This window comes from Oncorhynchus keta, chromosome 8 (genome assembly GCF_023373465.1).
Source record: "Oncorhynchus keta strain PuntledgeMale-10-30-2019 chromosome 8, Oket_V2, whole genome shotgun sequence".
NCBI lineage: Eukaryota > Metazoa > Chordata > Actinopteri > Salmoniformes > Salmonidae > Oncorhynchus > Oncorhynchus keta.
The window spans coordinates 27,169,277-27,190,683 of record NC_068428.1 but is presented as its reverse complement, the minus strand read 5'-3'; the positions used below and the strand labels follow the sequence as shown (position 1 = coordinate 27,190,683).

General features: G+C 46.5%; 1 protein-coding gene across 9 annotated transcripts in view; it reads right to left on the bottom strand.

Moving 5' to 3' along the window:
* The window catches only part of LOC118386621 (otoferlin-like), a 154,229-nt gene that overhangs the window by 60,196 nt on the left and 72,626 nt on the right, over positions 1 to 21,407 (bottom strand). For all 9 annotated transcript variants that reach the window (XM_052523929.1, XM_052523928.1, XM_052523934.1 and 6 more), the window contains exons 6-14: positions 11,150 to 11,220; positions 9,354 to 9,486; positions 9,152 to 9,206; positions 8,249 to 8,380; positions 6,723 to 6,785; positions 6,427 to 6,511; positions 6,157 to 6,316; positions 5,813 to 5,999; positions 5,385 to 5,571 (exon numbers count right to left, since the gene is read on the bottom strand). In XM_052523929.1, coding sequence (XP_052379889.1) covers positions 5,385 to 5,571; positions 5,813 to 5,999; positions 6,157 to 6,316; positions 6,427 to 6,511; positions 6,723 to 6,785; positions 8,249 to 8,380; positions 9,152 to 9,206; positions 9,354 to 9,486; positions 11,150 to 11,220 — 1,073 coding nt within the window. The remainder of the gene's footprint in view (positions 1 to 5,384; positions 5,572 to 5,812; positions 6,000 to 6,156; positions 6,317 to 6,426; positions 6,512 to 6,722; positions 6,786 to 8,248; positions 8,381 to 9,151; positions 9,207 to 9,353; positions 9,487 to 11,149; positions 11,221 to 21,407) is intronic.

The window sequence follows — 21,407 nt, the reverse complement described above, 5'->3', positions numbered from 1 at the left end:
TGACAGGTGAACGAGGAGAGGATGGGGGATGGAGGATGACAGGTGAACGAGGAGAGGATGGGGGATGGAGGATGACAGGTGAACGAGGAGAGGATGGAGGATGACAGGTGAACGAGGAGAGGATGGAGGATGACAGGTGAACGAGGAGAGGATGGAGGATGACAGGTGAACGAGGAGAGGATGGGGGATGACAGGTGAACGAGGAAAGGATGGAGGATGACAGGTGAACGAGGAGAGGATGGGGGATGACAGGTGAACGAGGAGAGGATGGGGGATGACAGGTGAACGAGGAGAGGATGGGGGATGGAGGATGACAGGTGAACGAGGAGAGGATGGGGATGGAGGATGACAGGTGAACGAGGAGAGGATGGGGGATGACAGGTGAACGAGGAGAGGATGGGGGATGGATGATGACAGGTGAATTGAACGAAAGACAGGGTCCTGAAAAAGGCAATTGCCTGTGTGCTGTGGTGCAGGAGTGTCATGATGCTGCAACTGAGGAATGTTGCATGGTAACTATTTTACTTTTTCTTACTTTTTCTGTGGACTAGGTACATGATAACTTCGTTTCTTTGCATGAAGACATTATGATTTGCAGTGGAATTGAAAGACTTACCTTCCTGGAAACTATTTATTCCTTACGTGTGTTTTAAACTATTTGAGTATTTTATCAAGTTTGTATTTTTTTATGCTTCTTTGTTGTGATACTCCCACGCAGGTGACAACCTCCGAATTTACCACCTGGGCTTCCCACTGGATTATTGACCCTGATGAACAAGACCCTGCACAATTCGGAACTGTGGGCGCAGCCCGCATGGACCAATGGGGTTGGGGCAGGGTTGTCCAGCTTTGTTTCTCTCAGGATATAAGCAGAAGTGAAGTGCAATGGAGAAAGGTGAACTAGACTGGCAGTTGAAATTCTCAGAGAATGGCGGAAGAGTATACCGAGTTTGAATCTGATGGTGCTAGCAAAGATGACAATGAAAATGAAGGTGATGAGAATACTGCATGGACTACAGTCTCTGAAGGAAGGGTAAAGAGAGCTAAAATGACAGTTAAACTGCTGTCTAGTAAGCCTAATGCTTATGGCGCAACTACTTCACAGTTTGTAGTAGGAGGGCGGTTTGAGGATAAGAAGATGTACATGGGAGATCTGTTTGATGTTGCCCAGATAAAGAAAGTGGTGTGTACTGTGGAATCCATGAGGGTGACCAGAAGTGGAATTTTGTAGATTTTTGTGTGTGTTGGGCAGGAACAAAAGGAGCGTGCGTTGCGCCTTACCAGAATCAACAATCAAGGACTGTTTTCGAATTTCGGAGCAGGGCACCAATCAAGGGCATGATTTCTCAAGTCTGTGGAAGTTGTAGCTGAGAAGATCAGGATGAAAATTCCTCGAGTAGTTGGGACTCGAAGAAGATAGAGAGTATATCTGTGTTGCTGTTTTTCGATGAGTCTCTTCCTATTCATGTCAATATGGGATATGTGAGTAACACGGTGAGGGCATTTGTCCCCAGTTTACTGCTGTTTTACAACTGCAAAGCATTTGGGCACATGTTTGTTTGCAAAGGATATGATTTGCTGGGGAATATGATGTGGTAAGGAGAAGCTGCATGGTGTACTGACGAGAGCAGCAGTTCTGTCCTCTCAGGTCAAAGGAAATTATTTGCTGGGGAATATGATGTGGTAAGGAGGAGCTCAGAATTTGGGACAGAGTTCAGGGGTTGGTAATGTTCTGTAGTTGCGCCGTGATTGGCTCAGTGTTTTGTCACTCATGGGGACACTACGTCACTGCAAAATATAAGGGTAGAGCCGACCGTGACCGGGAGACCCATGAGGCGGTGCTAAATTGGCCCAGGGTTAGGGGAGGGTTTGGCCAGCCAGGATTTCCTTGTCCCATCATGCTCTAGCGACTCCTTCTGGCGGGACAGGAGCCTACAAACTGACTTTGGTTGCCAGTTGGACAGTGTTTCCTCCGACACATTAGTGCGCTGGCTCCGGGTTAAGCGAGCAATGTGTCAAGAAGCAGTGCGGCTTGGTAGGGTGGTGTTTTGGAGGATACATGGCTCCTGACCTTCGCCTCTCCTGAGTCCGTAGGTGGGTTACAGCGATGGGACAAGACTGTAACTACCAATTGGGGAGAAAAGTATACATATTTTTATATTCACATTATATCAACAGTAGCTTTGATTGGACTGGCAGCCAGTGGAAAATACGAAGCGTAGGGGTTGTTAATGTCCTCTAGTTGCGCCGTGATTGGCTCAATGTTCTGTCACTCATGTGGACTGCGTCGCCGCAAAATCTATGGGGAAAACTCTGAAATTCAAGCCCCCTGGGTGCTGCCATAGAGTTACATTTGAAGTACCCATCCAAGATGGCTCAAGGACATTGGCTACAGATAAAATTACGTCAATCACATTATACCTACCGTAGCTTTGATTGGGCTGATCAGGTCAACATCATACTTTCAAAATCTTAGCTACCAAGCTAGAAGTCATCATGAATCATGTCGACAATCTACTGGCAAATCAGTTTTGATCCTTGTCATATGAAGAGAATTAACGAATAAATTATACATACAACTTAAAAGAATAAACATTCAACATTGGTCACGCTGTCAATCCAGCATGACTTATCCTGCACTCAAAACAACTGGAAACCCAGAACTGGGAAATCTCAGACTTCAGTGAGTTCAAGACCTCTCTCTAGAGCAGGGGTGGGCAACTCCAGTCCTCGAGGGCCTGATTGGTGTCACACTTTTTCTCCATCACTAGCACACACAGCTGATTAATCAAATTGCATTCTAAACTGAAGCTCATGATTAGGTGACTATTGGAGTCAGGTGTGTTAGCTGGGACTGGGGAAAAACTGTGACACCAATCAGGCCCTCAAGGACTGGAATTGCCCACCCCTGCTCTAGAGCTCTGACATGAAGATCACTGACGTCATCATGATTCAACCTTGTTTTTAATCAGTTCCCAGTTGTCTTGAAAGCACCATAAATCCAGAAAATGCCAGACTTTGATGACAAAGTTTGATGACAACATTTTCCCACGAAGGACCTTCCTGTTCAAGTGAGCACAGCACAACAAGGTGAGTCCAAAAATGTATTGTATGCTGCTGCTTAAATTATGTAATATGACAGAGACATATACACTACTGTTCAAAAGTTTGGGGTCACTTAGAATTGTCCTTGTTTTGAAAAAAAAGCACATTTAAAAAAGCACATTAAAATAACATCAAATTGATCAGAAATACAGTGTAGCCATTGTTAATGTTGTAAATGACTATTGTAGCTGGAAACACCAGTCTCAACGTCAACAGTGAAGAGGCGACTCCGGGATGCTGGTCTTCTAGGCAGTGTTGCAAAGAAAAAGCCGTATCTCAGACTGGCCAATAAAAATAAAAGATTAAGATGGGCCAAAGACACTGGGCAGAGGAAGTTGAGACTGGTACTATTTAATGAAGCTGCCAGTTTCAGGACTTGTGAGGCGTCTGTTTCTCAAACTAGACACTCTAATGTACTTGTCCTCTTGCTCAGTTGTGCACCGGGGCCTCCCACTCCTCTTTCTATTCTGTTTAGTGCCAGTTTGCTCTGTTCTGTGAAGGGAGTAGTACACAGCGTTGTACAAGATCTTCAGTTTCTTGGGCATTTCTGGAATGGAATAGCCTTCATTTCTCAGAACAAGAATCGACTGACTAGTTTCAGAAGAAAGGTCTTTGTTTCTGACCATTTCGAGCCTGTAATCGAACCCACAATTGCTGATGCTCCAGATACTCAACTAGTCTAAAGAAGGCCAGTTTTATTGCTTCTTTAATCAGGACAACAGTTTTCAGCTGTGCTAACATAATTGCAAAAGGATTTACTAATGATCAATTAGCCTTTTAAAAGGAAAAACTTGGATTAGCTAACACAAAATGTCAATGGAACACAGAAGTGATGGTTGCTGATAATGGACCTCTGTACGCCTATTCATTTTTTTTTTATCTCCCGCTTCCAGCTACAATAGTCATTTACAACATTAACAATGTCTACACTTTATTTCTGATCAATTTTATGTTATTTTAATGGATGAAAAATATGGAAGGACATTTGACACCAAACTTTTGAACGGTAGTGTATATATACTGTAGCTAAGAAAGTAATACTAAGTGTATGTTGTGTAGTACGCTGTTAGTAGCCCATGTGCATCACCCTAATAATTCGGTCCCTTTTCCCCTTATAATTTCGCCTTCTGTTCTGACTTGGTGCAGGTAGCCTATAGCCTGTTTTGGAGAAATGTCATCATTGAATATTTTAAGAGCTTTCATTGTCTGCTTATATTCCCCCTTTATTTATCCAAGGTTCTGACTTGGTGTACAGGGAGAACACTGTAAGAACGGCACATGTTCGGAATTCTGTCGCTGTACATTTCAAAAGTGCTGAACGACCTTCTATTGACTACGTCCATCCTAGCTCGTTGATTAATGTCTTAATCGGAATTACGGATTGCCTCTTATCCGCTTGTCGCCTTATGCCATAGTTTGTACATCATTTGTACATCTCAATTGTCAGTAGAAATCACATTTGTTTAAGCAAGTCAGCCATATCAGCTATGTTTTATTAAAAGGCAGTAAATGAGGCTGAATGAACTGTTTCACTGCCAGGTGAAAGCCAGGTGTAGCAGTGGTAAGGTGTTGGGACTGCTGTTGAGACTCTGCTGTTGGGACAGCTTTATTTTCGCAGTCCCCGTTCCCGCAGAAGGCCTTTTGCCATTTGGTAGGCCGTCATTGTAAATACGAATTTGTTCTTAACTGACTTGCCTAGTTAAATAAAGGTTAAATATATATATTTTTTAGTTTGTGGGCACCGCTTGTCACCGTTATAGTGCAATTATTGTATTGTTTAGTGTTGTGTTGTGGCTTTCCTGGCATTCAATAAAATAATTGTTTCTGTTTTGTTTAAGTTAGGTGGAGTGTTTTGCTTAGCATTGTTTGCACAGTTATCCTTTTTGATATTTCTGATTATTTTTAATCCAGTCCAGTGGTAGTTTTAAAACACAGCCAGATAGAGAGAATGTTTTCTACACACATTTGAGTGTATGTTTGGAGTGCTGTGCGGAACGAGGCACTGGCCCATATTCTCTTGTGTTTAGCTCGCTTATCCAGCTTCACCGTGTGGGAAATCTGCCTGCGGTGAAAATTGGACTGGACTGAGGACGACTCTGGCGCAATCTGGTGGAGTAAGACTGTGTTTTCAAACTGACGTTCCTGTGCCCTCTAATGACTTGGTAAAAATGACTTAACACCAAAATGACTAATGTGCTACAATAACATTGGCTTGACCTGATGACCTATCAATATGAGGCTAATGTTGATCTATGGACTGGGTAGATATATCACCCTACCTTTGTCACCATCGTTGGCGATCTTTCGCAGGTCAATGAAGTGTGTTCCTATGGCAACGTCATTGACTTTGTCAGAGTCTCGTATCTGGACCTTGATGCGTTTGCAGAGCGGAGGAAACATCTCAGTGAAGACCACCTGCTCGTTCCAGACGGGCTCATAACTGCTCTTCTGGACAGAAGTCTTCCCCTGGAGGAAACAACAACATACGTTTGGATTGACACACATTTAATTCTTATACTAAGACACTTCATTTTATGTATATATTGTAAATAATGTATACTCTATTTATAATGTGATTGTGATCCATTACTTAATGCTATTTGTCTCTTTTGTTTATCCAACAAATAAATAAAACAGACAGTTTCAATAAAACGGCTTCAGGTTCATGGTGTCCTTATCTCCTGAGTAGCGGCTGTAGTGAACCTACTCTCTGTCCAGCGAAGACCACTTGTACGTAGGGGTCCACCAGGTCTCTGTTCTCCCCTATGAAGGCCTTCTTCACATTGGCCATGATGCTGGTGTTCATCTTGGGAAGGCCCTCAGCTCGGTAGATCTTCACGTAGAACCGCGCCCACTGCCTCTCCAACGGAACTCCCTCTGGAAGCAGGAGGTTCCTGACCAGAAAAAAAAGGTTGAAAAAAATCAGAACCCCTTGATAACATTCTCTGGTCTTTTCTATTTTATGACCTGACCACTCTACAACATTATCTGACCACTAGAACATTGTATAACCCTTTGACATTATTTTGCCCCGATAAAACATTCTCCTACCCCTCTATGTCGTCTTCATCCGTCTCATTGGCTTTGTGGGGAGTCTTGATATTGTCCCCCTTCCCCACCACGGCGATGTCACACTTGATGTAACCTTTGCACCCCGCTGTGATGTCATCAGGGTCAGACAGCATGGCCCACTTGTGGTAGAACTGGTGCTCTGTGACACAGGTGTCAACAAATAATCTTTTAATTCAAACAATTAATTAATCATAATGTATCCTTATAAGAGGTTCTGAGACATTATGGGTCCAGTCTCAGCACCCTTACCAGGCTGGGAGTAGACTGTGCCAACATCTAGCTTGAAGGTGCCAACCAAGGTGCCACTCCGCAGCAGGTTCTTGGAGTGGATCACCTAGTGAAAGACAGAGGAGAACATATAGAATATACTGCAAACATATGCGCTACATTAGATCTGCCATAGAGACTGTTCATCTTGGTGTTGTTTTGGAGGCAGTTGAGTGGAGTAGGGTTGGGTTCATGATCATAGGCTGCTACTGTAAAGAGAAAGATTGAGTAGGTGTGTGTGTGACTGTGTGTGGGTATAAGATATGTATGCCACTTACTGAGAGCTTGAGGATCTTGTCAAACATGACATCTGGTGGGACGTGGAAGTCAAAGACAAAATACTGTGGGGAGAAGATAAGACATTATGAGATGTGACAAATACCTTAGCCTTACTCTCTGTCAAATGACCCATGTTGTACCTTGGGAGGATCATTCCATTGTGTTCAGGAGATTCAAAGGATTCAAAGGTTCAATTGAATAAATCAACCTGATAATGATTCACGGATCATGGACACAACAGACATGTTTCTACAGAATATAACCAATGATGATTAAATGAACATACTTTCAGCATCGGTTGAGGCGTCCAGGTTGATATTATATAATACAAGGGTAATTAGTACTGATTAACATGCTTTTCACCCTAGCTGGATCAGGACATCGACTGAATAATGCTCTCATGTTCTGCTCAGCCTCCCTCTCATGAAATAAGAGTGTAATGTGTAGAGCCCTGCTGAGCCCTTACAGGCAGAGGCTTTGATCTGAACAGAGCCAGCCTGGTGTTGAGACTCTGGACTGAGCCAGCCTGATGTTGAGACTCTGGACTGAGCCAGCCTGGTGTTGAGACTCTGGACTGAGCCAGCCTGATGTTGAGACTCTGGACTGAGCCAGCCTGGTGTTGAGACTCTGGACTGAGCCAGCCTGGTGTTGAGACTCTGGACTGAGCCAGCCTGGTGTTGAGACTCTGGACAGAGCCAGCCTGGTGTTGAGACTCTGGACAGAGCCAGCCTGGTGTTGAGACTCTGGACAGAGCCAGCCTGGTGTTGAGACTCTGGACAGAGCCAGCCTGGTGTTGAGACTCTGGACAGAGCCAGCCTGGTGTTGAGACTCTGAACAGAGCCAGCCTGGTGTTGAGACTCTGGACTGAGCCAGCCTGGTGTTGAGACTCTGGACTGAGCCAGCCTGGTGTTGAGACTCTGGACTGAGCCAGCCTGGTGTTGAGACTCTGGCCAGCCAGAGCCAGCCTGGTGTTGAGACTCTGGACTGAGCCAGCCTGGTGTTGAGACTCTGGACAGAGCCAGCCTGGTGTTGAGACTCTCTGAGCCAGCCTGAGACTCTGGACAGAGCCAGCCTGGTGTTGAGAGACTGAGCCAGCCTGAGACAGAGCCAGCCTGGTGTTGAGACTGGACTGGCCAGCCAGAGCCAGCCTGGTGTTGAGACTCTGAACAGCCTGGACAGAGCCAGCCTGGACAGAGCCAGCCTGGTGTTGAGACTCTGACTGAGCCAGCCTGTTGAGACTCTGAGCCAGCCAGACTCTGGACTGAGCCAGCCTGGTGTTGAGACTCTGGACTGAGCCAGCCTGGTGTTGAGACTCTGGACAGAGCCAGCCTGGTGTTGAGACTCTAGACTGAGCCAGCCTGGTGTTGAGACTCTGAACAGAGCCAGCCTGGTGTTGAGACTCTGGACTGAGCCAGCCTGGTGTTGAGACTCTGGACTGAGACTGGCTGCTCTTCTCACAGTTTCAACTCAATTACACACATACTGAGAGAGAGAGAGAGAGAGAGAGAGAGAGAGACGCACTTACCTCATTGTAATAGGGGCAGTTGGTGGATTCCTTCATGGAGGTGTACTTCTTGTCTTCCCCAATCTCCACACAGACCACAGGGTCCATGTTTAGGCCTACCAGCTGCCTGGCCTCGACCACTGTGATGCTAATCTAATACGTTGCAAAACACAGAACATTTTCTTAAGGAAACAGGTTTTTCGGAAATCCCGGTTGGAGGATTATAGGAGTCAGAAGGGAATAAGCAGGTAGGTAATATTCTAGCCAGGATTATTTTTACTCCAAAACCTTCCATCTAAAGGTGAGTAAATGCACCATAACAAAAGGGTACCAAGCAAGACAATCAATATGAAAAGTCAAACTGGAGGTTTTGACTAAAGAGGCGACTCCTGTCCCTGAAGGTTAATTATACCTTTATACCTTTACTAAAGAGCCCAGCACAGTGCAAGGCACACATAGTCTGTGCTGTGAACATCTCGGTGTGCAGAGTTGTGGTTTGTGGTCACAGAGACTGGTACATGAATGTATATAGGCCAGTGTGCTGTTGCTGGCAGGGGAGAGTAGCCGCAGCCTGAAGTTAGGCTACATTAATGAGCTGCTAGCTTTTGTTCTAACCACCCAGCCTTCACACTATGCCCTATCCATTCATCCCTACTGGAGTCAGTCAATTGGGATCCTAATAAAATCCCATTTAAAAAAACCTCTCTCCACGAACTGCAGCAGCTATTGTTTAGTGGAGCTAAGGATGCATAGATACAGTGAAGACAAACACACACAGCTGGCAGGGGTAGGGTTAAGCCTTGTCTGCCTTTAGGGGCTAGTTGTTAAACAAACTGGACAGGCATGGTTACATTTGACCACAGTGTATACAATATACATTTCCAGCAGTGACTGTAGTCGTGGTAATTCCTTTCCTCCTCTCACCTGGTAATCCACAGGCCTCCCAGAACTAGGTTCCATCTTGATATCAGGCTTTGACCTGAGAGCGTCAAGAAGACACAAACCAGAGTAGTTGACTATTTACTCAATTTGATATAGTGTGGGTTATAAACATGAATAAGAGTGTTATAAAGGGTCAATGAATCGTGGCACGAACAGATGTAGAGCAAGTACACAGTACACTGACCTCTTGTTGGAGACATTGGTGGTGACGGCAGTGACGGACGCCAGGGAGATGCAGTCTGGGTCCAGACCCCCAAACCCTCCCAGACGCAAGGCCTTCCTGTCCAGATCCTCCATGTCCAGGGTGGCTGGCTCATCTGTGGAGTGCCATCACAATAACCCATGTGAGTTTATGCCAAGGGGTTGGCAACCCTCCCAGAGATTCACTGGGATATCTCTGCTCTAACACACCTGATTCAGCTTAACAAGGTCTGGATAATAAGCTGATTAGTAAAAGCCTACCCTCATTATCAAGGTCTGGATAATAAGCTGATTAGTAAAAGCCTACCCTCATTATCAAGGTCTGGATAATAATCTGGTTAGTAAAAGCCTACCCTCATTATCAAGGTCTGGATAATAAGCTGATTAGTAAAAGCCTACCCTCATTATCAAGGTCTGGATAATAAGCTGATTAGTAAAAGCCTACCCTCATTATCAAGGTCTGGATAATAATCTGGGTAGTAAAAGCCTACCCTCATTATCAAGGTCTGGATAATAAGCTGATTAGTAAAAGCCTACCCTCATTATCAAGGTCTGGATAATAATCTGGGTAGTAAAAGCCTACCCTCATTATCAAGGTCTGGATAATAATCTGGTTAGTAAAAGCCTACCCTCATTATCAAGGTCTGGATAATAAGCTGATTAGTAAAAGCCTACCCTCATTATCAAGGTCTGGATAATAAGCTGATTAGTAAAAGCCTACCCTCATTATCAAGGTCTGGATAATAATCTGGGTAGTAAAAGCCTACCCTCATTATCAAGGTCTGGATAATAAGATGATTAGTAAAAGCCTACCCTCATTATCAAGGTCTGGATAATAAGCTGATTAGTAAAAGCCTACCCTCATTATCAAGGTCTGGATAATAAGCTGATTAGTAAAAGCCTACCCTCATTATCAAGGTCTGGATAATAAGCTGATTAGTAAAAGCCTACCCTCATTATCAAGGTCTGGATAATAATCTGGTTAGTAAAAGCCTACCCTCATTATCAAGGTCTGGATAATAAGCTGATTAGTAAAAGCCTACCCTCATTATCAAGGTCTGGATAATAAATTGGTTAGTAAAAGCCTACCCGTTTTGTCAAGGTCTGGATAATAAATTGGTTAGTAAAAGCCTACCCTCATTATCAAGGTCTGGATAATAAGATGATTAGTAAAAGCCTACCCGTTTTGTCAAGGTCTGGATAATAAGCTGGTTAGTAAAAGCCTACCCATTTTGTCAAGGTCTGGTTAATAAGCTGATTAGTAAAAGCCTACCCTCATTATCAAGGTCTGGATAATAAGCTGATTAGTAAAAGCCTACCCTCATTATCAAGGTCTGGATAATAATCTGGTTAGTAAAAGCCTACCCTCATTATCAAGGTCTGGATAATAATCTGGATAGTAAAAGCCTACCCGTTTTGTCAAGGTCTGGTTAATAAGCTGATTAGTAAAAGCCTACCCTCATTATCAAGGTCTGGATAATAAGTTGATTAGTACAAGCCTACCCTTATTATCAAGGTCTGGATAATAATCTGGGTAGTAAAAGCCTACCCTCATTATCAAGGTCTGGATAATAATCTGGATAGTAAAAGCCTACCCGTTTTGTCAAGGTCTGGATAAACAGCTGGTTAATATAGGCCTACGCTTCTTATCAAAATCTGGATAAGGAGCTGATTAGTAAAAGCCTAACCTTTTTTTCAAGGTCTGTATGAGCAGCTGGTTAGTAAAAGCCTACCCTTCTTATCAAGGTTTGGATAATCAGCTGGTTAGTAAAAGCCTACCTTTCTTGTGGTCATCTCTGGAGCTCTTGGTCTTGTGGAGCTTCATGGCTGAGAATACCCCTTTCCCTGCTCTGATGGAGGAAGACAAGAGGAGAAATAGAAAGAAACTACTGAAATCCGACACAGTGAAATCAGGTCAAATATCTGGGAAGAGCTCCCACTTTTGGACTAATGGCAAAGACAATTTCCCAAATTTCATTAACTGCTGTCATTATGCTGTCATTAGGAGGACTTTGCTGACTCTCTTAGTTTACCTTTATATTTATCTAAGGAGGAGCTCATTCAACAAAGAACCATGTGAGTACATGATGAAAACTGACAGTAACTAACTAAACCCTACCCCAACGTAACACACTGCACCATCAGGATGGAAACATTCTGCAGAGATGAACATGGCATTGATGAGACAGTCTCCAAACTCCCCGACCCCCATCACAATAGAAACCAGGGGTGTCCAAAGTCCCCGACCCCCATCACAATAGAAACCAGGGGTGTCCAAACTCCCCGACCCCCATCACAATAGAAACCAGGGGTGTCCAATAACACCACACAGTTATTACAGAGGATCACATATCACCACCACAACAAAGGCTGTGATGTCACTGCCGGACCGGCAAATGAAAGGCCTTAATAATTAAAAATGATGTGCGTGACCGTCCAATTAGCTGCGGATATGGATACATGTCAGATAGAAGATGAAAGGGAGGTTTTCAATTTGTCTGCTCAAGCATTCTAAAGTGACGCAGTCAATCAGAGTGAAATGTCTGCTTTCTGTCTTTTCTTTCATTAATTCACTGATATCTATCTAACCCTCTTTTGATAAGAACCAGAAAATGAAGGAGATAAAATGGAATGGTCTTTTAAGAATAGATATCATATTACACCCTATTCAATATGACAGGTTTGGGAGGATAAATTGGAAATGGAAAATCCTTCAGAAAGAAGCTAAATTATTTAGACTACAAAAGACTTAGCAACTGTTCACTCAAGGCTGGTGTCTATAAAGCCAGGTTCAAGGTGTAGCTTTAGTTCTCCTAATCATTTCAAATCAAGTTCAAACACATTGAAGGCAGAACAGACTTTAAAAAAATTTAAACAATCAAAAAATATGAATGGAAAGCCTTGGAAGTCTTGCTTCTGTGTGTTCAACTGACAAGCATATCGAATCACCTAGCAACTGTGCTACTATCCTGCCGTCTATTATTGACCATCTAACAATGCAAATATTTAGATTGCAATATTTGGAAAAACAAAACCAATAGCACCTCAAAACAAATCAAGAATAGAATCATCAGGTGTTGACTACAGCCTCAATCAGATGAACAGATATATAAGCAGCTCAAGTGGTTCATACATACCCTGGGTCCAAACCCAGCTCGGGATGACAACACTAGCACCCTCTCGCCCTGCTGCTCAGCAGAATACGCTTCACTCATTCACTCTATTCCATATTAGCAGTTCCTTCCATAGACAAGTAGGTCAAGAGGTACACAGGGAGGAAAGGAGACAGAGGAGGGAAAGGAAGAGGCAGGTGAGAGGATGAATCTGAGGCTGGAGGAGATACAGTAGTGCAGAAGCTGCTATAGGGTTGGGGAGGAGGGAGTAGGGAGGAGGGAGAAGGGAGCAGGGAGGAGGGAGCATGGAGGAGGGAGGAGGAAGGAGGGAGCAAGGAGGAAGGAGGGAGCAGGAAGGAAAGAGAAGGGAGGAGGGAGGAGGGAGCAGGGTTAAGAAGAGGGAGCCCTTCTTAGGGAGCAGGGGCAGGGAGGAGCTGAGGAAAGAGGAGGGAGCAGGGAGGCTCTTGGAGGAGGGAGCCTGCTCTGATGGAGGAAGACAAGGAGAAATAGGAGAAGGGGAGAACAGGGAGGGGGAGGGAGCAGGGACTGAAAGAGCCGGAACAGGGAGAAGGGACAGGGAGAGGAGGGATCAGGAGCAGGGAGCAGGGAGGAGGAGCAGGGAGCAGGAGCACTTTTGGGAAGGGAGGAGGAGCAAAGCAGGGAGGAGGAGGGAGGAGGGAGCAGGGACCTTTATAGGGATCAGGGAGGAGGAGGAGGGAGCAGGGAGCAGGGAGGAGGGAGCAGGAACAAGGGAGCTAGGGAGTAACAGGGAGCACCATCAGGAGGGAACATTGAGCAGGGAGCAGGAACAGGGCATTGAGGAGACAGGAGCAGGGAGGAGGGACCCCCAGGGACAATAGGGAGCAGGGGAGGAGGGAGGAGGGATCAGGGAGGCAGGGAGCAGGAGGAGGGAGCAGGGAGCAGGGGAGGGAGGGAGGGGGTCCAGGGAGCAGGGAGCAGGGACAGGGAGGAGGGATATCACCACCAGGGAGCAAAGGGTGATGCAGGGAGGCAAGGGAGGAGGAGAGGGAGCAGGGAGGAGGGAGCAGGGAGCAGGGAGGAGGGCAGGGAGCAGGGAGCAGGGAGAAGGAGCAGGGAGGTTTTCATTTGGCTCAAGGAGTCAGGGAGCAGTGGGAGGGAAATGGGAGCAGGGAGCTTTTCTTTCAGGGAGCAGGGAGCAGGGAGGGAGCAGGGAGAAGGAACCAGAAAATGAAGGAGATAAAATGGAAGGAGGGAGGAGCAGGGAATAGGGATCATATTACACCCTATTCAGCAGGACAGGTTTGGGAGGATAAAGCAGGGAAATGGAAAGCAGGGAGCAGGGAGCAATTATTTAGAGGAAAGAGGAGCAACTGGGACTCAAGGCTGGTGTCATAAAGCCAGGTTCAGGGAGCAGTTCTCCTAAGGATTTCAAATCAAGTTCAAACAGGGAGCAGGAACAGAGCAGGGAGGAAAAATTTAAACAATCAAAGGGCAGGGAGCAGGGGAAAGCCTTGGAAGTCAGGGAGCAGTGCAGGTTCAACTGACAAGCAGGGAGCAGGGAGCAAGGGAGCAGGATCAGGGAGCAGGGATCTAACAATGCAAGGGATTTAGATTGCAGGGCACCTCAAAACAAATCAAAAAGAAATCAGGGAAAGGGAATAGAGGGAGCAAATCAGGAATAGAAGGGAGCAGGGAGAGGAGCAGGGAGCAGATGAACAGATAGGGAGCAGCTCAGCAGGGAGCAGGGACCCTGGGTCCAAAGGGAGCGGGAGACAGGAGCAAGGGAGCTCGGAGCTGGGAGCAGGAGCTTCACTCATTCACTCTATTCCATAGGAGCAGGGAGGGAGTAGGGAGAGGGACACAGGGAGGAAAGGAGACAGGGAGGAGGGAAAGGAAGAGGCAGGGAGAGGATGAAGGGAGCAGGAGAGGACAAGGCAGAAGAAGGAGAAGGGCAGGGGAGGGAGGGAGCAGGGAGGAGGGAGCAGGGAGCAGGGAGGAGGGAGCAGGGGAGGAGGGAGGAGGGAGGAGGGAGCAGGGGAAGGAGGGAGCAGGGAGGAAGGGAGAAGGGAGGAGGGAGGAGGGAGCAGGGAAGAAAGAAGAGGGAGCAGGGAGTAGGGAGCAGGGAGCAGGGAGGAACGAGGAGAGAGGAGGGAGCAGGGAGGAGGGAGGAGGGAGCAGGAGGGAGGGAGGAGGGAGAAGGGAGCAGGGAGGAGGGAGAAGGGAGCAGGGAGAAGGGGGAGGGAGCAGGGAGGAGGGAGCAGAGGGAGCAGGGAGCAGGGAGCAGGGAGGAGGGAGCAGGGAGCAGGGGGAGGAGGGAGCAGGGAGCAGGGAGCAGGGAGGAGGGAGCAGGGAGCAGGGAGCAGGGAGCAGGGAGGAGGGAGCAGGGAGCAGGGAGCAGGGAGGAGGGAGGAGGGAGCAGGGAGCAGGGAGCAGGGAGCAGGGAGCAGGGAGAGGGAGCAGGGAGCAGGGAGCAGGGAGCAGGGAGCAGGGAGGAGGGAGCAGTGAGCAGGGGGCAGGAGGCAGGGAGCAGGGAGGAGGGAGGAGGGAGCAGGGAGGAGGGGGAGGAGCAGGGAGCAGGGAGCAGGGAGGAGGGAGCAGGGAGGGGGAGCAGGGAGCAGGGAGCAGGGAGCAGGGAGGAGGGAGCAGGGAGCAGGGAGCAGGGAGCAGGGAGGAGGGAGCAGGGAGCAGGGAGCAGGGAGCAGGGAGGAGGGAGCAGGGGGAGCAGCAGGGAGCAGGGAGCAGGGAGCAGGGAGCAGGGCAGGGAGCAGGGAGCAGGGAGCAGGGAGCAGGGAGCAGGGAGCAGGGAGAGCAGGGAGCAGGGAGCAGGGAGCAGGGAGCAGGGAGGAGGGGCAGGGAGCAGGGAGCAGGGAGCAGGGGGAGGGAGCAGGGAGAAGGGAGCAGGGGAGGAGGAGGGGGAGCAGGGGCAGGGAGCAGGGAGAGCAGGGAGCAGGGAGCAGGGAGCAGGGAGAAGGGAGCAGGGGCAGGGAGCAGGGAGCAGGGAGCAGGGAGAAGGGAGAGGGAGGAGGGGAGCAGGGAGCAGGGAGCAGGGAGCAGGGAGCAGGGAGCAGGGAGCAGGGAGCAGGGGAGAGGGAGGGAGCAGGGAGCAGGGGAGCAGGGAGCAGGGAGCAGGGAGCAGGGAGCAGGGAGCAGGGGGGGGAGCAGGGAGCAGGGAGCAGGGAGCAGGGAGAGGGAGCAGGGAGAAGGGAGCAGGGAGAAGGGAGCAGGGAGGGGAGGGAGAAGGGAGCAGGGGCAGGGAGAAGGGAGCAGGAGAGGGAGCAGGGAGGAGGGAGCAGGGAGCAGGGAGCAGGGAGCAGGGAGCAGGGAGGAGGGGGAGGGAGCAGGGAGCAGGGAGCAGGGAGCAGGGAGCAGGGAGCAGGGAGAGGGAGAAGGGAGCAGGGAGGAGGGAGAAGGGAGCAGGGAGGAGGGAGAAGGGAGGAGGGAGAAGGGAGAAGGGAGCAGGGAGCAGGGAGAAGGGAGCAGGGAGAAGGGAGCAGGGAGCAGGGAGCAGGGAGAAGGGAGCAGGGAGGAGGTGGAGCGCTGACAACCAAATAATACGAGTGTAGCCAATCATGGCAAGGGATCCATTGGAGCACTAATACAGTACACACTGAAGAACAGACATACACACACACATATGCACGCAAACACACAAGCATTTTGCTACACAGTAGCATTTCGCTACACCCGCAATAACATCTGCTAAACACGTATATGTGAACAATAAAATGTGATTTGATTCGACACTGTGGTGGTTGAAGAAGTATTTTGGGCTCTCACTTTGTCAGAGCAGAGAGTTTTTTATTTGTATAATTTTTTCAGACCGCTACTGTTGAATGAACTGGGAGAACTAAAGAGGTAAGTTTGGATCACAGAGCCTTATTACAGACAGCAGGGACAAGATGGAGGGAAACTGGAGCAGACAGACTCAGGAAGCTGCCTGTCAGTAAACCACAGAGAGCTGTCACCAGGGATGAAAACTAACAGAGAAATGGGCTCAATACACTTTAACACCCTGTAACAAAGAGACCAAAGAGACACTCTAAGAAAGTTCCCAACACTACAACAGAAAAGCATAGAGCCGACTGAGTGATATACACTTCTCTGTTCCTCTTTTTCCAGCCTTCTCATTTCCTTTACTGTGCCAAGTACATGGTGAATGCAGATGGGGAATAAGAGAGTAGCTGACCAACATCATTATCTTTAGAGAGAGGCCGTGTCTGAGTGAGAGAAAGACAACAGAAATTGATTGGAAGGCTTTCGGCTTTTTGCCGTTGTTGTTTAATCAGTGACCCGGTGTCTCTAGTTTAATGGAGAGGGTAGAGATGGGGCTGTGTGAGACTGGATGGAAGATCAGTGAGCAGGCAGAGAGATGGAGTGATGCAAGGTGGAAATGAAAAAGTGACTGAACTTCAGTAAAGGGTCGATCTGAACAAATAGAAGTAGATGAATCTGCTAGAAGGGGAATTGATCCACTGAGGGAATGAATGATGTCTTATAAAGTATAAACAAGTACTAAAGGGAGTGCTATGAAGTCTTAATGAGCAAAGCTCTGTGTGACAAAGTACCTGTTTGTCTGTCCTTCTTTTCCCTTTGAACTGAAATGGGACGACAAACCCAACAATTAACAACTATAAATGAATATGTCATCAAAACACTGCAAATCAAACCAATCAAATCACATCAAACCAGTCAAAACCACACAAACTGTATGCTTGAATCAGGTTGCAGAGTAGCCTCAGTCAAGCTATCAACTACTAAGGTATGTGCAGCATGGCACCATAGCCCACTAGTGCTTCAGCTTCAGTACCACATAGTCCAGGAATAGAACTTCCATAGCAGACTCAGCAAACAAATAATCCCCACAGCAGATCACTACAGCAGTACAAACTGAGAGAATCATAGTCCGATGCTGCATTGGGCTACAGCCCTTTGCAGTAAGCATGGAGCATGTGTTCTTAAACCCATCAAACCAACATCAATAACTGATCAATAACTCGCCCTCTGCTACCGACCATGACGGTTAATACTGATCATTATTATGGTGTGATTTGTCACCATTGTTCACCAAAGCAATATTTTGTGTTCAGTATTGGTAAATAATTAATAAGAGTGCTCTTGTAGTTTTATCATGACTCATGAGGAACATAATAAGAGAATGAACAGCAATCCTAACTGGTACTCTGATAATGTCCCAGTACTGTTACTTTTAGGATCTGACTCTTGAGGTTGTAGGATACAATAAAACATAATGAGCGTTGTAGCAATATTGACACAGAGTTAGAGTTGAGAGAGAGTGAAAGGAGAGAGAGAGTGAAAGGAGAGAGAGTTGAGAGAGAGAGAGAGAGAGTGAAAGGAGAGAGAGAGTGAAAGGAGAGAGAGTTGAGAGAGAGAGAGAGAGTGTGAAAGGAGAGAGAGAGAGAGAGAGAGAGTGAAAGGAGAGAGAGAGTGAAAGGAGAGAGAGTTGAGAGAGAGTGAAAGGAGAGAGAGAGTGAAAGGAGAGAGAGTTGAGAGAGAGTGAAAGGAGAGAGAGAGTGAAAGGAGAGAGAGTTGAGAGAGAGAGAGAGAGAGAGTGAAAGGAGAGAGAGAGTGAAAGGAGAGAGAGTTGAGAGAGAGAGTGAAAGGAGAGAGAGAGTGGAACAAAAAGCCTTCACTATATCATCCTGGAATATCCAAGGCCTGAGGTCATCTGCCTTTGGCCTAAAGAGCAGAAACCCGGACATCACCAAAGAAATCGGTAATACAGACATTGTCATCCTGCAAGAAACCTGGTATAGAGGAGACGGACCCACTGGTTGCCCTCTAGGTTACAGAGAGCTGGTAGTCCCATCCACCAAACTACCAGGTGTGAAACAGGGAAGGGACTCAGGGGGTATGCTAATTTGGTATAGAGCAGACCTAACTCACTCCATTAAATTAATCAAAACAGGAACATTCTACATTTGGCTAGAAATTCAAAAGGAAATTATCCTAACAGAGAAAAATGTCCTCCTGTGTGCTACCTATATCCCCCCACTAGAATCCCCATATTTTAATGAAGACAGCTTCTCCATCCTGGAGGGCGAAATCAATCATTTCCAGGCCCAGGGACATGTACTAGTCTGTGGCGACCTAAATGCCAGAACCGGACAAGAACCTGACACCCTCAGCACACAGGGGGACAAACATCTGCCTGGAGGTGACAGCATCCCCTCCCACATATGCCCCCTAGGCACAACTATGACAACATAACCAACAAAAACGGGTCACAACTCCTGCAGCTCTGTCGCACGCTGGGTATGTACATAGTCAACGGTAGGCTTCGAGGGGACTCCTATGGTAGGTACACCTATAGCTCATCTCTTGGCAGTAGTACTGTAGACTACTTTATCACTGACCTCAACCCAGAATCTCTCAGAGCGTTCACAGTCAGTCCACTAACACCCCTATCAGACCACAGCAAAATCACAGTCTACTTAAACAGAGCAATACTCAACCATGAGGCATCAAAGCCAAAGGAACTGAGTAACATTAAGAAATGCTATAGGTGGAAGAAATGCAGTTTGGAAACCTACCAAAAAACAATTAGGCAACAACAAATTCAATCCCTTTTAGACAATTTCCTGGGTAAAACGTTCCACTGTAATAGTGAAGGTGTAAACTTGGCAGTAGAAAATCTTAACAGTATATTTGACCTCTCAGCTTCCCTATCAAATCTAAAAATCTCAAATAGAAAACCGAAGAAAATTAACAATAATGACAAATGGTTTGATGAGGAATGCAAAAATCTAAGAAAGAAATTGAGAAACCTGTCCAACCAAAAACATAGAGACCCGGAAAACCTGAGTCTACGCCTTCACTATGGTGAATCACTAAAACAATACAGAAATACACTACGGAAAAAGAAGGAACAGCATGTCAGAAATCAGCTCAATGCAATTGAAGAATCCATAGACTCTAACCACTTCTGGGAAAATTGGAAAACACTAAACAAACAACAACACGAAGAGTTATCTATCCAAAATGGAGATGTCTGGGTAAACCACTTCTCCAATCTTTTTGGTTCTATAACAAAGAACAAAGAGCAAAAACATATACATGATCAAATACAGATCTTAGAATCAACTATTAAAGACTACCAGAACCCACTGGATTCTCCAATTACATTGAATGAGCTACAGGACAAAATAAAAACCCTCCAACCCAAAAAGGCCTGTGGTGTCGATGCTATCCTCAATGAAATGATCAAATATACAGACAACAAATTCCAATTGGCTATACTAAAACTCTTTAACATCATACTTAGCTCTGGCATCTTCCCCAATATTTGGAACCAAGGACTGATCACCCCAATCCACAAAAGTGTAGACAAATTTGACCCCAACAACTACCGTGGAATATGTGTCAACAGTAACCTTGGGAAAATCCTCTGCATTATTATTAACAGCAGACTCGTACATTTCCTCAATGAAAACAATGTACTGAGCAAATGTCAAATTGGCTTTTTACCAAATTACCGTACAACAGACCATGTATTCACCCTGCACACCTTAATTGACAACCAAACAAACCAAAACAAAGGCAAAGTCTTCTCATGCTTTGTTGATTTCAAAAAAAGCCTTCGACTCAATTTGGCATGAGGGTCTGCTATACAAACTGATGGAAAGTGGTGTTGGGGGTAAAACATATGACATTATAAAATCCATGTACACAAACAACAAGTGTGCGGTTAAAATTGGCAAAAAACACACACAATTCTTCACACAGGGTCGTGGGGTTAGACAGGGATGCAGCTTAAGCCCCACCCTCTTCAACATATATATAAACGAACTGGCGCGGGCACTAGAAAAGTCTGCAGCACCCGGCCTCCCCCTGCTAGAATCCGAAGTCAAATGTCTGCTGTTTGCTGATGATCTGGTGCTTCTGTCACCAACCAAGGAGGGCCTACAGCAGCACCTAGATCTTATGCACAGATTCTGTCAGACCTGGGCCCTGACAGTAAATCTCAGTAAGACCAAAATAATGGTGTTCCAAAAAAGGTCCAGTCACCAGGACCACAAATACAAATTCCATCTAGACACTGTTGCCCTAGAGCACACAAAAAACGATACATACCTTGGCCTAAACATCAGCGCCACAGGTAACTTCCACAAAGGTGTGAACGATCTGAGAGACAAGGCAAGAAGGGCATTCTATGCCATCAAAAGAAACATAAATTTCAACATACCAATTAGGATTTGGCTAAAAATACTTGAATCAGTCATAGAGCCCATTGCCCTTTATGGTTGTGAGGTCTGGGGTCCGCTCACCAACCAAGACTTCACAAAATGGGACAAACACCAAATTGAGACTCTGCACGCAGAATTCTGCAAAAATATCCTCCGTGTACAACGTAAAACACCAAATAATGCATGCAGAGCAGAATTAGGCCGATACCCACTAATTATCAAAATCCAGAAAAGAGCCATTAAATTCTACAACCACTTAAAAGGAAGCGATTCACAAACCTTCCATAACAAAGCCATCACAAACAGAGAGATGAACCTGGAGAAGAGTCCCCTAAGCAAGCTGGTCCTGGGGCTCTGTTCACAAACACAAACACACCCTACAGAGCCCCAGGACAACAGCACAATTAGACCCAACCAAATCATGAGAAAACAAAAAGATAATTACTTAACACATTGGAAAGAATTAACAAAAAAACAGAGCAAACTAGAATGCTATTTGGCCCTACACAGAGAGTACACAGCGGCAGAATACCTGACCACTGTGACTGACCCAAAATTAAGGAAAGCTTTGACTATGTACAGACTCAGTGAGCATAGCCTTGCTATTGAGAAAGGCCGCCGTAGGCAGACATGGCTCTCAAGAGAAGACAGGCTATGTGCTCACTGCCCACAAAATGAGGTGGAAACTGAGCTGCACTTCCTAACCTCCTGCCCAATGTATGACCATATTCGAGAGAC